Below are 14,917 nucleotides of genomic sequence, written 5' to 3' on the forward strand. Positions count from 1 at the left end.
CTAAACTTGTAGTTTGAAATTAATGTAAAAACAAATTTATATTCAATAAAATTTTATTCAATCAATTTGTTATTGAATTCATAGCAATGCAGTGTCTAAATCCAATAAACTAAACATCCAAGATTATTGTCATGTAACCGAGACAGTATATATACTGGGTATATATCTGATATACAAGTGGATAATATCTCGAGAATAACCTAAAGGGTACCTTATCCTGACAACACTATGGATACGCCCACTTTGTAAATGTTACAGACGACCCGATCCAGGTTGTTCGTGTGGAGACATGCGAGTGGAGGTATCTTATACAATGAGTTTGTATAAGACCGGACCACGAAATAGCCAATCTTTAGATGTAACACCGTTAACTAATAGATTGCTATTTCATAGGATGATTAGGCAACTCATTCTCAATACTGAGTAAGTTATGGACTCCTACTCGTGAGAGCTCGTCCTTTGATTTATATGGGTGAGAGTGGCCTGAGTTGTCGACTCAATATTCCTACCATTTTGGGAACGAGACGAAGTGAAGAGCTGGGAACATAACTTCACGAGATGGAATTCACTTCTCCCCGACTTTCGGGGAGTAGATGAGTATTCTCTTAAATGCTGACTCCAGGACTTGAACAAGGGGCCCCACCCTTTCACTGGCCCGAGAGGGACTTCCGGTTATTGGTCAGACCATACCCAGGTTTTTCATTAGAGGAGTAGTGGTATTTAAGGAGCAAGATGTAACACAGGGGTAAAACAGTAATTTGACCCATCTGTAGTTACGAACACTCGTGAATGATTGACTTGTCGTTAATGGTTGTATATCTGTGGACACGAAAATATTCTGCAGTGAAAATAGTGCAACTGCGGGTCTTTAGTGGAATGACCTGTAGTTAATGAATATTGATTAACTCGGTCAATGGTTTGACCGATTAATCTCGTATCATTGGAGCTTCTGATCTGTAGGTCCATTAGGTCTCCTTGCTAGCTCACAACGGGTAAAACGAGGATCACGAATTATGAAATAATTTGAAATGTTCAAATTATATAAGGGAATGTGTATAATGTATATTGATACATTATTATATATAAATATATATTAATCCAAAATTAATTATGAGAGGAATTATTTGAATGAGATTCAAATATTAATTAATATGGATTGGATTCATATTAAAATATAGGTTAAAAATAATGTGCATAAGATGTACATTACGACTATAAGTTATACAAGAGAAATGCTTTAGAATATGATTCTATTTTTGTAATAAATAATTAAGTGTTAATTATTTATTTGATATATATATATATATATATATATATATATATTAATTAATATGATTAATATAACGAGTGGGGATAGTTATGACATGAGGATGGTTATATTGCAGAACATTTCTGCAAAAATAGAACGAGTTTTTTTCTTCCCTTCAAGTGTTGATTCTCTCTCAAGCTCTCTCTCTCAATCACAATATTCCCTATCGGTTCCCACACAACCGGACCTTTGCCGAAGTCATAGAAAGGAAGGTCGTGGTGGTGTTCGCTTGTAATCACTAGAAGAAAGGTTCTTCAAAAGTGATTTTCTTTTCCCCTACATTTTCCTATTTCAATTTTTTTCGTGGGTTTTGTTTCTAAAAAATTCAAGAACAAAGATCCCTGTTTCCGCTGTGGGATTTACGTCCTTTCATTAAAGTGGTAGAGTCTCAAGCCTTCTTAGTGGTGAAGCTAAATTTGAATGAGTATGGAAAGTCCAGCTTCCGAGCTACTATCGAGGGGTCTTCTTCCTCGGAGGTCAAATTTATAATCTTCAGAGGCGAGCAAGAGGAGGCTTCATCGGATCTCTTCCCCTTCCGATCGGAAGAGGATGCACCCTTATTCCGGGAACTCGAGGGGAAAGACAGTAGCATTTGAAGAGGCTCGACTCAGATGGCGGTGTTTGTCGTGGGTGTCGTATCAGCCTTCCCATGTTTTTCCCCCTTGTTTTGAACAGTCTCCTCAGCAAACCTTTTCCAATTCAGAGCAACGTACAGTTTGGAAACCATCTTGTTCAACCGGGAGTCTCGAGTCGAGTTGAGGCTGGCAAGACCGCACTGGTGAAGGTTTATGTTGTCTAAGAGTCCCTCGTATCAAATTGGACCTGTTGCGAACAGTGAGTCCTGGATTATATCAGATTGCGTATTAACCTGAGGTCGAGGACGAGGGGTAATTGCAAAAACTAAATAAAAATATGCGTCAGATCGTACATAAGAGGATGACCTATCCATCATAGACCAACTACTATTTGCCAACAACTTACCTACTTCCCCAAATTCCCTCGGCACCTCGTAGAACGGTTCACCATCCTTGGTGACCAGCCACTCCCTCGAGACGAGGAACCACTTATCTCTCCAGTGCTTGCGAAGGTGAGTCGAAAAGTTTGCAGAAAGTGTTCCTAGCAGATATATAATACCAACCCGGGGAATCTCGGTACGGTTTGATGAGGTGGGTGGCGAAGAACTGACCTACGTCTAGTAAAAGATTCTCCTCACCCCCACGAAATCCCCACCAAATATTCCATATGCCAAGCAAGGTAGCCCAGCCGTTTAGAGCCAGCTGAGCTGGGGCTAGGTTTGTGGTTGAAAGGAAGCACTGGATAAAAGGATGAAGTGGAAGCCAAACTCCACGCTTGAACATTTGGGGGTACATACCGACCCACCCAGTGAAGGGTTGTCAAACTGTTCCCCAACCTGAGGTAATCTCATCCTAATGCTATCAGGTATCCCATACGAGTCTCGCAAGTCTTTGAGGTCATCTTCGGTACAAATAGAAGGATGAGGCTCTACTACAGACTGAGGGTTCGAATTAATTTCACCTTGGCCAGAGGTGGTTGGAGAGTCTATGACGCATCCGATGTTGATGATAACAAACACACTTAGTATAAATTATTTTTGGTGTGTAAGAATTATTGTTATAAAGCATAAATTTATTATGAGTTTCAATCATATTATATGATTTATTGTAATACATATTTTGTTATTGGATAATTTTAGTGTTATAAAGTGTCTATAGCACAGAGCTCGATACGACGATTCTAACGGATTTTGAATTACCAAAATCGGAGCTCAAATAAAGAAGTTATAGCCGAATGAAGTTGAAAGGATAAATTCTCGAGGTGGATGACGTGGCAGTTGAATTCTACATGGACGAATAGAAGAGGACATGTGGCGAGCTGAAACTTTTTAGTTTATAAAACAAATGGGAAAGAAAAAGAAAAGAAAAAAAGAAATCAAAAGAAAAGAAATGGAAAAGAAAAGAAAAGAAAAATATATATATATATAAAAGATGTTACCGTTGGAGTAAAAAAAAAAAAGAACCCTAAAGTTACCGTTGGAGTTTTTGTTTATATATATTATTATTTATTTTATTAAATTAAATAACAACCTTTGATTTTTAATCATTTCAAATAAAAATCAAATCAAATCCAATGGTCCAAATTTAAATTTGATTTCAAATTTATTTTTAACTTTTCCTTACCTATTTAAACCATTCATTCTCTCAAATTTTCAATAATTACCTCTCCAATTTTCTCTCCAATCTCTTCATGTTTTTCTCTCCAAAATTCCAATGTTCTTATAGTTTGTTTTGAGAGAGATTTTATTTGACAGATATTTGATATTCCAATTTTATTTCTGTTAACCAAATTGAGGGCTTTTATTTGTAAGATTTTTTCTTACAAATTTGTGAGCAAAAATTTATGTATTTACTCTTTGAGAGAGTTTGCGAGATTGTACTCAAAATTCAAATTTCATATTCTTTGTAAGGGTTGCTCTTAAGCCCGAAAAAATCATTACTAACGGTTTGATCCTGAACCGTGGAAAGGATTAGGTTCGTTCTTGCTCCCGTAAAAAGAACTTTGTACCGATTGGACTCTAAGCCGTGGAAAGAGTCAAGTTCTTCAATTGAACACCCAAGAGGAGCTTTGGAAGTGGAGTAGGTCGATTGTTGCCGAACCACTATAAATTTCCAGTATCATTTTCTTTAACCATTCTCTATTTAATTTTTGCAATTAATTTTCTTTATTACAAATTGCATGAAATTAATTGTTCGAATCTGTTATTCATATTTATGATTAATATTTGTATTTGAATTATTTGGGTAGTGAAACTAATTAGGTTCTTTGTATTTTTAATTTGTTATTTAATTTTGTGTTAAAATCATTTGTTAATAAAAAAATTTACTTATTTGTTAAATTGGGCCCACCGTGTTAAAAAGTTTATAAAGTTTAATTAAACCCTATTCACCCCCTCTAGGGTTGTTATACCAATCCAACATTCGATGCTAAAAGAACTCGAGGCGCTATCCCTCTGACCAGCACAAGGCCTAAAAACTACCCTCCATAGTTCGAGAGACTTGCTCATTAAAAAAAAAACAAAGAATGAAAAACAAGAAACGTGGCTGACCTAGTTAAGATACCGAGCTGAGGACACCTGGAGAGCGAAGGGAAATTTGAGAGAATTCCTAGATGCTGTGCAAGGAAAAATGGAAGAATGAACTTCACTATTTATAGGATTGGGCCGCACCATCTCGACCATTTGTAATGTTCAAAATCAATGGTCCAGATACGTTCCCACCTAAAACCAATTGGCCGTGACGTCAACATACATCAGCTTGACTGTTGGAGTTTCACTCGTTCTCAACCCCAAGTTCTACCATTTCGGGTTAACTAGTCACGACGTTGAGCCAACTCGTTGCCACACTTCGGCTCAGCAAGGGCCAATGTTGGAAGTGTTTTCTCTGATCACATGTGGCAAATAATGATTGTCTCATAGAGATTATGTATGGCATTCAACACCCAAGATTAAGTTACACCACCTCGAACATATCTCCTATGACCGATCCTAACTCTTGGAGGCCGAGCCGAACAGGTTTGAGATCTTGTTCCCAAATTTTAGGTTGAACTGATTAACCTTACCTCAACTCAGTCTCATCTCCGACAGACTCCACGACATCATGCCGTGTTTCACGATAACCTTAAAGAACAGTTGAGGCCTTGTCAGGAACATGATCAGAGATCTTCTCTATAAATAAAACTCATTTGCTCTGCTCAAATGTACGCGAATCCTGAATTCTCTCTCTAGTTTAGTTCGGCCAGCTACTGACTTTAGCATCGGAGTGTGTTCTGTTTTGCAGGTCACCTGTCCGGTTCACTTCCAGCTCGTCTTTTGTGTGATCTACAGTATCGAGCCAAGGTTCGTGCACTTGGTTGATTTTGTGATTCAAAACAATACTTATTCGCTAAAAAACCATGGAAAGAAAAAAAAGCAATGATTTATTTTAGGGAAAATTATGCCTTACAACGTCAAATGATAATGTGATAAAATTTTTAGTTGATTTTATATGATATACTATTTAATAGGAACATAATTCAATAGTTAAGGTATGTTACTCCTTTCCCAGTCCTTCATCCTCACATTTGTTTTAGTAAAAAGAACACTGGTTTCTGATTTTTGATTTTTTTTTTTTTAAGAAAAAAGCAAAAACAACGCTGGCCTTGGATAGTTTGTTTGCAACAAATACTTTATACTGTGGAATTTGCTTCTAATATTTATCTGTAGATAGATTCCAACTTCCAACATTTTTATGAAAATTTATACCTTTTAAGTTTTAGTGTCACAACATTGAAAATGTGACATTCTAGGGATATGAAAACAGAAGAAAAGAAATTTATTTTTTTTTTTAAGAAGAAGAAAAGAAATTTATTTCATTGTGTAGTTATTTAATTTTACGTGATATATGAATTGGCTACTATAGTTTTCTTTAAAAAAAAATGGCAAGTAGGAATCATAAGAAAGTTGCTTAAAGATTGGTTTTTTCATGTGTACTACAATTATAAATCATTATATATATAAAAAAAATTGGTTATATGCTTCTTCATTTGCATCGTTGTTATTTTCAATCCGAAGCTCGAAGGAATATTTGAAGTACCAACCAAAAGATACAAAATTGTACTGAAAATATAGAACATTTCTAGAACTCATGGGAACATAACATTGGCAAGAATGTGGGGGAAATTCTGAAATTATATCTCAATCAGAACTTTTAGTACAACATGTATGCGGGGTAGGAGATCGAACTCACAACTTCTTGGTTAGAGATATATACCAATATCGTTTTGACTGCATCAACAATTGCTATCAAAGTTTAACTAAATATCATACAATCAATCAAAACATTTGAGATAGGACGTTACATTTGTACACTAATTTTACATGTTATTTACATCCAGTGATTTACAACACTACGTCATCTCGAACGGAAAACTAGAACCGTCTCGATTTGGAGGGAAGGTTATGGAAGAAAATAGAAGCAAAACAAAGGAACAAAGGTATAAAGCTGTACAACTAGTGCTACTTCGTATGGTATAATTATGCTTCCCCCTCCTCGGACGCTAGACGTGCTGCTCGTGAGCGTATGTTCGACTAAAATAACTAAAAATATGCACAAGCGTATGGTATATCTCTTACGTTTCCTAATCATCTGATTAACCGAACAAAGTTCTAATCCGCGTGAACTTTTTGCTTTTCCATAGACTGCAAGCACAACAAAGTTGTTGGACAAGCCTCAGATGATTGAGAATTTACAAGGAAACTAGAAAAGGAAGTATGGAAAATTGTAATAGTCATTATTGCTTATTTGAGCAAGTGAGAGATAGAAAAGAACCTTTCCATAAACAGTAGCCAGATTTTGAGGCATATATATGCGTCTACTGCTGCTTGTTTCCTCCTCTGAGCCTCTGGTTCCACAAAATAATCTTTGAAAACATTCCTGTACATGATTGTAGATGCTGTTGCATCATGGAATAAGGGATTATGAGTGGCAAGTTTTATTGAATATCCAATGGAAGGACCGAGTTTCAGAAGGAATTTACTTCACTTCAAGTTTTTTTGTTTTTCCAAAATTTTTATAACACTTCCAGGACGAAAATTTGTGATATTATCCTAGCGATTCACCAGAGGACATGTATATACCAAACAAAAATCTAACACAAGCCTACCTGAGCCGATGTCTGTTGCAAGCAGTGAAGAACGCAACGAATCCATGTAATATACTTCTAAGAGCTCGAAAAACCTGAAGAAAAGAAATTGCCACAATAATTTAATAGCGAAATTGCCACATTATAACATGAGGAGCTATGGTTCACAGTGTAGTTACCTGGGAGAAGAGATCATTCCAAAGTGTACGCCAAACCGAAACTTCGGAAGTGACGACTGTTACCTCTGATACAGAAGCGACTTGAAGAACACTACTGAAAAAACGTCGCATATCTCCGAACATTTCGTAAATGCATGTGCATACATAAGCTAGGAAACTAGCTAATGAGAGGACAACTCTGATTGGAGCATATAGTATTTCTGAAACCATCCATAATACAGGAAGCAAAACCATTGTAACTGCAAAGTAAAGAAAGGGAATTAGAATCTAGTGAAGGACCCACTTCACTGAAAAAGATAAAAAAATAAATAGGAAAAAGAAAAAATAAACCTACCACATCTCCAGACTGTTGAGAAAATTAACCATATTGGTAAGATCAACAACTCAACTAAGTCAACAACGAGACTGCCACAAAATTCAATCACATCCCAGATCACCGAAAAGAAGTTCCCGACAACTTCGATAAAAGTATTACCAACAGGAAGAAGGAATCCAAGAAGTTCAATGATAGGACTTGCCAATGGTTGGGCCAACAGTGAAAGAAAAGATCGTATGGTACGAGAAAGAGTAAGAAACCACGTAATAGCTTTCTCAAAATTATGTAAGAATAACATTGTTCCCAAGTATTTGATTCTTGATAACATCTCCCAATCCTCTATCCAATCAAAAAGGGGTCCACACAAACGAGATGCTGCTGCCTTCAAAAGTGGGACATTTTTGTATAAATCATAGAATCCTATGAGAACAGTGACAACTGATACGAGCACATATAAAGCTCTTGCAAAAAGGCACATCCAAGGCCGATAGACATGACAGAACACAGGATAAGATTGAAGGAAGAGGACCCAAGATGGAAGACCAGCTTCCAACAAAGTGAGCAACCGTAGATCAGACATAATTATTTGCTTTAATTTAAATGGAAGGTCGCGATCATCGAATCTAAACAAAATCAATACATCTTTGTATTGTGTAGCCTCGACTACATCTTGACAATCAGCTGCGTAAATCTCTGAGACACTGGGTGAATCATTAATTTTATTTTTCCTCTCTTCCAAGAAGGTATATTCTAAATTCTTTGGGCCAATAGATTTTGTTACTTTTCTTCTCTTATTAGGACCAGTAGGAGGAGGTGTCGGGGGTGTATTCATGCTGTCTCCTGGAGTGGTAGAATGTAAGTTCAATTCATCATCAGTGCACTCTAGAAAATCATTACTAATGTATAAGTTTTTAAAGGAGATAATCTCGTCTTCGACAATGGGAATTCCATTGAGGTAATTGTCTTCAACATCGTGGAAAACTTCTTCAGCATCATAGAAAATCTCTCCTGAAAAATGACAATGAAAATTGAATTATTAAGTGGGTGCTTTCTAGGCCAGCACAGGTATGCTAGTTCAAGCAACCATCTTCAACTCAATGGTTACAGCCTAAGACATGCTTACATCACAGAAAGGATTAAACCAAATTATACTAAAGCAGTTTCTAGTGCACTCGTTTTCAGGCAGTGTATAATCATACAAAATTTAAAGACTCAAATCAAAACAATTGTCGGGAGGCAACAAGGAAAAAGAATAGGGAGTCTGCTACCCATCACCATAGCCAAAAACTATGTCAATGTCAATTGATACCAAGGCTAGAAACAACTCTAAACTCTAAGCACTGCAACAACGTTGTCAAACAAAGCATCTTGTAAATTACCCTTGATATAGTAAGAATCCAATTTACTAAAAAGCGAAGCAAATCAGTGCACTGTTCTAAGTCTCTTCACACAAACAACAAAATGGACATACTCGCATTCCGAACATCATTTAAGTTGAATTAATCAAGAAACACTAAGAACTACCTGTGATCGAATCCAAATAATTCTTCAACAGCAGTTGATCCGAGTGTGAACCCGAGAACCAAGAAGATATGCACCCTGTAGCTTGAGATATGCAATCAAATTCCCATCTTTGCATATATTTAGCCTCTATGGCCACAGATGTATCTGTCTGCAGGTGGTATGTAAATCATTGAACACAGACAACTACAACACAGAAAACAGTAGAAGCATGTGGAAGGGGTTGGTACCTGAAGCTCATTAAAATAGTTTAAACCTCTGACATTGTCCCATGAAACTTCAAAAACTATAAAACCATACAACGTCCTATGCAATTCACTGTTTAGAAAAAATGACTTTCGAAGGTTCTTCACAGGAATCACAGGAAGCAGAAGTCTCTTTCGAGACAGTGTTACTGCATTGATCAATGGGAACCACCGCAGAAACTTCTTTGGTTTAGTAATTTTGGGTCTCTGATAAGGCCCCCGTTCACTATTTCTACCCCTTCGCGCTTTGGAGTTTGCAAAAGGAGACAGCCTCGACTGAAAATCGGACAATAAACGTCAAGTTCATTTGCAGTCTAACCCATCAGAAAATTGATAAAACTATGTTTAACAGGAATAAAGTTTGTATGATTTATAAACCTTTGTAACCATCAGCTGCCACAAGCAAGCTGGCCTTGCACCAAGTTCTCTCAACCATGGCCGATTATCCACCAAGATATATATTTTTTTACTCTCAAACGCCAAGAAGAGGCTCAGATCAGAGAGATAAGACTGCAAGTCTCTGAATTAACGAAAGCGTCAACCAAAAAGCGGGAAAACAATTAAACATTGAACAGATATAGTATTCACCAACAATTGAAAATTAGCTAGATACAGAAACTTATCCAAAAATTCACCAACACGATTACAAATACAATAAGATAGCATTGCAATTAGAGGTATAAACATTTAAACTATACGACCAAACTTGGATTCCTTCACATTATTCTGAATATCAAACAAGTTGAACGCGAATTCATACCCAAGGCAAATAAAAAGAGATAAATCCAACATATTCAATAAACCCAACCCTCAAAAGGAACTATATATACCATACCCGATTTGCAAATTGGTGAGAGGAAACAGGCATCGCGCATCATCAGCATTCCCCATCAGCATCACGTTTGATTCCCAAATTACCAGCGAATACAGCGCTCATAAACGACACAGAAACTAAAAAGCAGCTGCATAAATGCACCCAACGCATGCTTATGCATCATACAAACACACAGAAACCGAATTAAGGACCTAGACCGGGGAGATTCCATGGAGAAACAAAGCAATCACCTCCGAACTTCATATCCAAGTGCAAAAACAGAGAAACCAAACGGAATTAATCCGTGTAATACAAACAAAAACCACCGAATTTGTGAAATCCAGGCGCGGAGAAAGAATTGCTTGGCTTGGAAGGCGTGCGTGTGGAGGGTGAAGTTGAAGGAGCGAGGAACATCGTGGTAAATTCACGGCCTCGGGATCTGATACTTCCCGCCACAGAGAAACAATAAAGAAATAGAGAGACAAGCAGAGATGCTGGAGGAGAGGGGGTTGGAAAATTTATGTAATCCGCAAAATTACGATTTACTCCGAAAGACACGCGTACTTGTAGCTAAAGAAAAAAGAGGTATGAGTTCTAAAGCTACAAGAAAAGTGTGTATATAGAGAATTTAAATTCTATTTTCGATTGATTTTAAAAATAGCAACACTTAAAATTAATCCAACTTTAAATTTAGCAAACTTAAAATTAATCTTTAAAAATAGCAAAAAAGAAAAAAAAAAGTCCTCTGGAAATTACATCTTTGAAGAAGAATTATTCATTACCAAGGTAGGTCGCTGGTTAGAGAACTTCACCTTTTGACCTCTATTTTTTGTTTCCCTCAACGGATATTAGATATTTCCTTAATTTGTTTTCTAACCTATTTGGAGCCCACAAAAAATATCATATAGAAATCTAAATTATTCGATAGCTTGAAATTTAAGTAGGCAATGTAGAAAGTTATGGTTATTGTATAAATTTTAAAAAGTCTAAGTTTAGAAAAACAGTGTGAAGAGAAGTGAATTTGGAGATAGTAAATTTTGGTACTATTAAAATTTATAAAGTTGTTCAACAAACTCCGAACTGGACAAAACTTATTGAAAAAACGTGAGTTCAACATCATTTTGAGTCGAACTCACTCACATCTAAACTTTCACCTCAAACATTCTAAACATTTGTGTTTTAAAAAGCAAAAAGCAATTGTATTTGGTTTATAAAATTTGTGAAGGATGTTAATGAGAGAATTATTTTCCTTTTTTTAGGGATTAATTATGATCAGAATATGTAAATTAAAAAAAAAACTTTGTTTGACTTGGAGAAGTTACATTTTTTTTTTCTTTTTGACATAATTAGAGAAGTTTCTCTGGATAAGATTTGGAAGTTGGAAAATCTTGTTTCACCTAATGTATGAAATTCAATTAATTGGTAATTTGGTATATTAAAAAAACTGAAAATGATATCATTATCCTATAAATAAATTAAAAAAAAATTTTGTAATACAAAAATAAAGAATTATGATGTTTGATTGTTGAAACAGATTTTGGATCGAAATGATTAATAAAATGGGAGCTTATATTTTCTATTTATTTCATTACCTACCTAGACAAATTATATAAATTAAATACCCTCGCTCAAATATGGTATAGTATTCATATACCTTACTCTAATTCCATTTTCTGGATAACGAAACCAAATTTAAGTGAAAGGTGTGACAATATGAGATAAATTACTTTTAAAATTATATATCAGATAATATTTATAATCCTTCCATTAGTGTCAATCTCAACATCGCTCAACTAATTAAAAATATATATTATTGACCAAAAAATTAATCGTTAATCATATTTAAGAAAACAACAACAAAAATTGTTATGATTTGATATCATTTTATAGCATTAGCAATTTTAATAGACAGTGTATGTGACATTCACAACTTACACGTTGTTGGTCAAATTTTTAATGATTATTATCACATCGTTTTTCTAATCTCCTATAGTATTCTTGCTTAAATTTATTCAAAAATTATTTAATCATTAAATTATACAGAAAAAAAAACAATGAAAAATACTTATATATAAGATTTATAGAACTAACACAATATCTCTTTTTAATAATTTATCAAATTTATGATAAAAGGTCCACTAAAAAAACAACTTTATTATAATTATATTATTATTATTGCGTGAATTGGCGAAGTGGAAGTTACAAGATTACAACTAGACTTTGGGGATGAGAGGTTTAATTTTCATTAATCCATAATTGGTGCACATTGATAATCTTTAATGGAGAATTGAACAATTTTGAGAAAATGAATAAGAAAAGAATAATAAAAATAATTAATGAGTAACCAAAGCTGTGTTTGCTTTGTATGAAATTCCTAATTTTCTTTTTATGCATTTAAAACTTATCTTAATCCCAACCGAGTTACTAAAATCCAACCTTAATTAGAGAAAATCAAAGAGACCCATTTCAATTAATGCTATCTAGTTGATAAATTTTCATAGTATTGCACTTTTTTTTTTTTTAAGAAAATGTCATAGTATTGAACATTTGCTTTATCCATAAAGAAAATATTTCGAATCGAGCGTGATAATGTAACAAACTTTAAATATACATTATTTTTATATAGTGTAATGCACCTAGTTTTACTAGAACGATCTGTCATACGCGTTAATATGGTGCTATCAATTTTATTGGTGTCTCAATCGATACGAACACGATCATTTGACATGTATTGAAATACATGGTGTGTATTGTGAGATGTAGTTTATAAAAGATAACTAAGAATTATTATGTTTCTTAATTAAAAAGTGTAGAGTAATACGACAAATTTCCTAAAATAAACATTGATATATCTTACCTTACTCTAATTATTGAAATTTTAACCTATCTTGAGAAGCATGGTTATGCTACAAAATCCTAGACATTAATTAACAATTTCCAATTAAATTAAAAACCTTACCTTTTTCTCCAAACTTTGGGCGGAATAAATTCCAAAATGGTGACATTTTTTTTTGTATAACATGTGGGATGGGGATTCGAACTCATGACCTTTGGTCAGAGATAGGACCAAAATTGTGACATTAATTATAATTTGATGATAAAATAAAATTGACACTAATAAAGAGTATAAATGGGCAAGTTTAATTTCATAAAAAGTAAAAAAAAAAAAAAAACATTTTTAAAAATCTATTAAAAACAAATGAAAAGGTAGAAATTATTGTGGAGATGAATTTCAAATGAGTGCTACGAAGTATTTTTAGAAAAAGTAATTTTAGTAAAAAGCAGTTTAATCAAAATGTTTTAATGATAAATCACTTATACCATCTCTCTTTGAGAATTTTTCCTTTTAATCTGTTTACAAACTATTGTCTGTGACAAAAATTACCCTATTATAAATTGTCTGTTTGTAGACAACATAAGAACTTTATGATGTACAATGCTGATGATAATATTTATTTTATAATAAACCAAATACACAACATTTAATTTATAATGAGAAGAATTTTCATGGCAAATCTCTTGTGTTACATCACTGAAATTTTAACTAAAACTGTGGGAAAATTTGAACTTATCACTGATTTATTTTGCTCAACCCAAATTCATTTCTTCTTATTCTTCAAAAGAAACCTCTTGATCCATAGGAGCCATAGCTGTAGGGAAGATGAGAGATCATGTTCTTCGGATCCACGACGAAAACGCCGCCTTGCTGGTTTGGGTTTGCAGGTGACGGACTCGGGAAGAATTGTGGCGGTGGATTACCATTGGAGGTTTGAACCAAAATCCGGTCAGCTTGTTGTGTGACATTCTTTTCAACTCCCCCAATGATGCCTTGAGCTGCTCGAGTTGATTCATTTCCATCTCTTCGATGGGGAGCTCCCACCACGACTACGTCTAATGTTAAGAATATAAATAAAAGATTAATTATATTTTAACACATCAACTTAAGCTTTTAAATTTATTAGCTAATAGGTTGATTTTCATTAATTAAATTAATATTAAGAGAATGTTAAGAATTATATAAAAGATTAAGTTTTTTGGTTTAGCATTCATTTAATACCTAGCTTGACTTTCGCAACTTGTTTAATTCTTCGACCCGCTTTCGCTCCATCTCCAGTTGATTCAGCACTTGTGTCATCTGCAAATTTAGTTTTCGAACGTTGGCATTCCAATGAGCCCCAATCAACTGGAGTGTGTCGAGCTCGACGGGGGGTTTCGAGTCACAAAACGCTCGATCAATGCCTCGACACAAGGGTGGCCAAAAGAGAACACCTTCTTCCCGGGCGAGAAGATGATGATGGCAATCTCGGCACCGCATAGCGTGCAGAGTTCACTAGCTTTCTTGAAGAGGGCTTCGAAAAGGTTATCTGAAGATTGCTCTCATTAGGCATCTTCACCATCTCCACCTTTTGCCTGCCTCTGCTCTCCCTCATCTTTAGGAAAACCTCAACAACCTTTGGAGAGAAAAAGTAGAGAGAGAAAAAAATTTGGTGGGACAGATGAAGTGTTCTTGTTGAGAATGATGTGTGTTACATGTGTATATATATGAATTGGTTGGTGTTTGTGTTTGGCAAAATAAATGATTTGGACTTTGGAGTAATTAATAAAATGCTAGTTGTGGGATATCATATATGATCTCCATTTTCTTTGTATAATTGGCAAATACTTCAAATTTAATGTTGTGATGGATACAAATTCATTGCAAAATTTATACTAAGAAAAATCATGAGAAATTTAACATGAATTCATGTATATTGATGAAAAATTTTATCCCCTCTTTAAGTATGATGGATTTCATTGCTAATGATTCATGTATAGTAATTTTTTAGAATTGTATTT

At 34.7% G+C, this 14,917-nt stretch overlaps 1 protein-coding gene and 1 pseudogene across 1 annotated transcript; both read right to left on the bottom strand.

The window, feature by feature from the left end:
• Positions 1 to 6,130: 6,130 nt before the first annotated feature.
• On the bottom strand, positions 6,131 to 10,634 carry LOC111019042 (uncharacterized). Its single transcript, XM_022295334.2, has 9 exons — positions 10,103 to 10,634; positions 9,646 to 9,787; positions 9,253 to 9,543; positions 9,026 to 9,173; positions 7,520 to 8,509; positions 7,186 to 7,424; positions 7,028 to 7,101; positions 6,694 to 6,817; positions 6,131 to 6,563 (listed from the first exon to the last, which is right to left on the bottom strand). The coding sequence occupies exons 1-9, from the start codon at positions 10,162 to 10,164 to the stop codon at positions 6,531 to 6,533; spliced, it is 2,103 nt and encodes a 700-aa protein (XP_022151026.1). The 5' UTR covers positions 10,165 to 10,634; the 3' UTR covers positions 6,131 to 6,530.
• Positions 10,635 to 13,697: 3,063 nt separating this feature from the next.
• On the bottom strand, positions 13,698 to 14,511 carry LOC111019030 (agamous-like MADS-box protein AGL62; annotated as a pseudogene).
• Between the last annotated feature and the right edge of the window lie 406 nt (positions 14,512 to 14,917).

This window comes from Momordica charantia (genome assembly GCF_013281855.1).
Source record: "Momordica charantia cultivar OHB3-1 chromosome 10 unlocalized genomic scaffold, Mcharantia_2.0 BLBB01000010.1, whole genome shotgun sequence".
In the NCBI taxonomy this organism is placed as follows: Eukaryota; Viridiplantae; Streptophyta; class Magnoliopsida; order Cucurbitales; family Cucurbitaceae; genus Momordica; species Momordica charantia.

What these genes read in the sequence shown, in the direction of transcription:
- LOC111019042 (XM_022295334.2), bottom strand. Translation starts at nt 10,164, where the DNA reads ATGCTGATGGGGAATGCTGATGATGCGCGATGCCTGTTTCCTCTCACC. An exon ending in ACTATTTTAATGAGCTTCAG is followed by an intron (nt 9,174 to 9,252) that starts GTACCAACCCCT and finishes TACCACCTGCAG; the next exon opens with ACAGATACATCTGTGGCCAT. An exon ending in TTATTTGGATTCGATCACAG is followed by an intron (nt 8,510 to 9,025) that starts GTAGTTCTTAGT and finishes GTCATTTTTCAG; the next exon opens with GAGAGATTTTCTATGATGCT.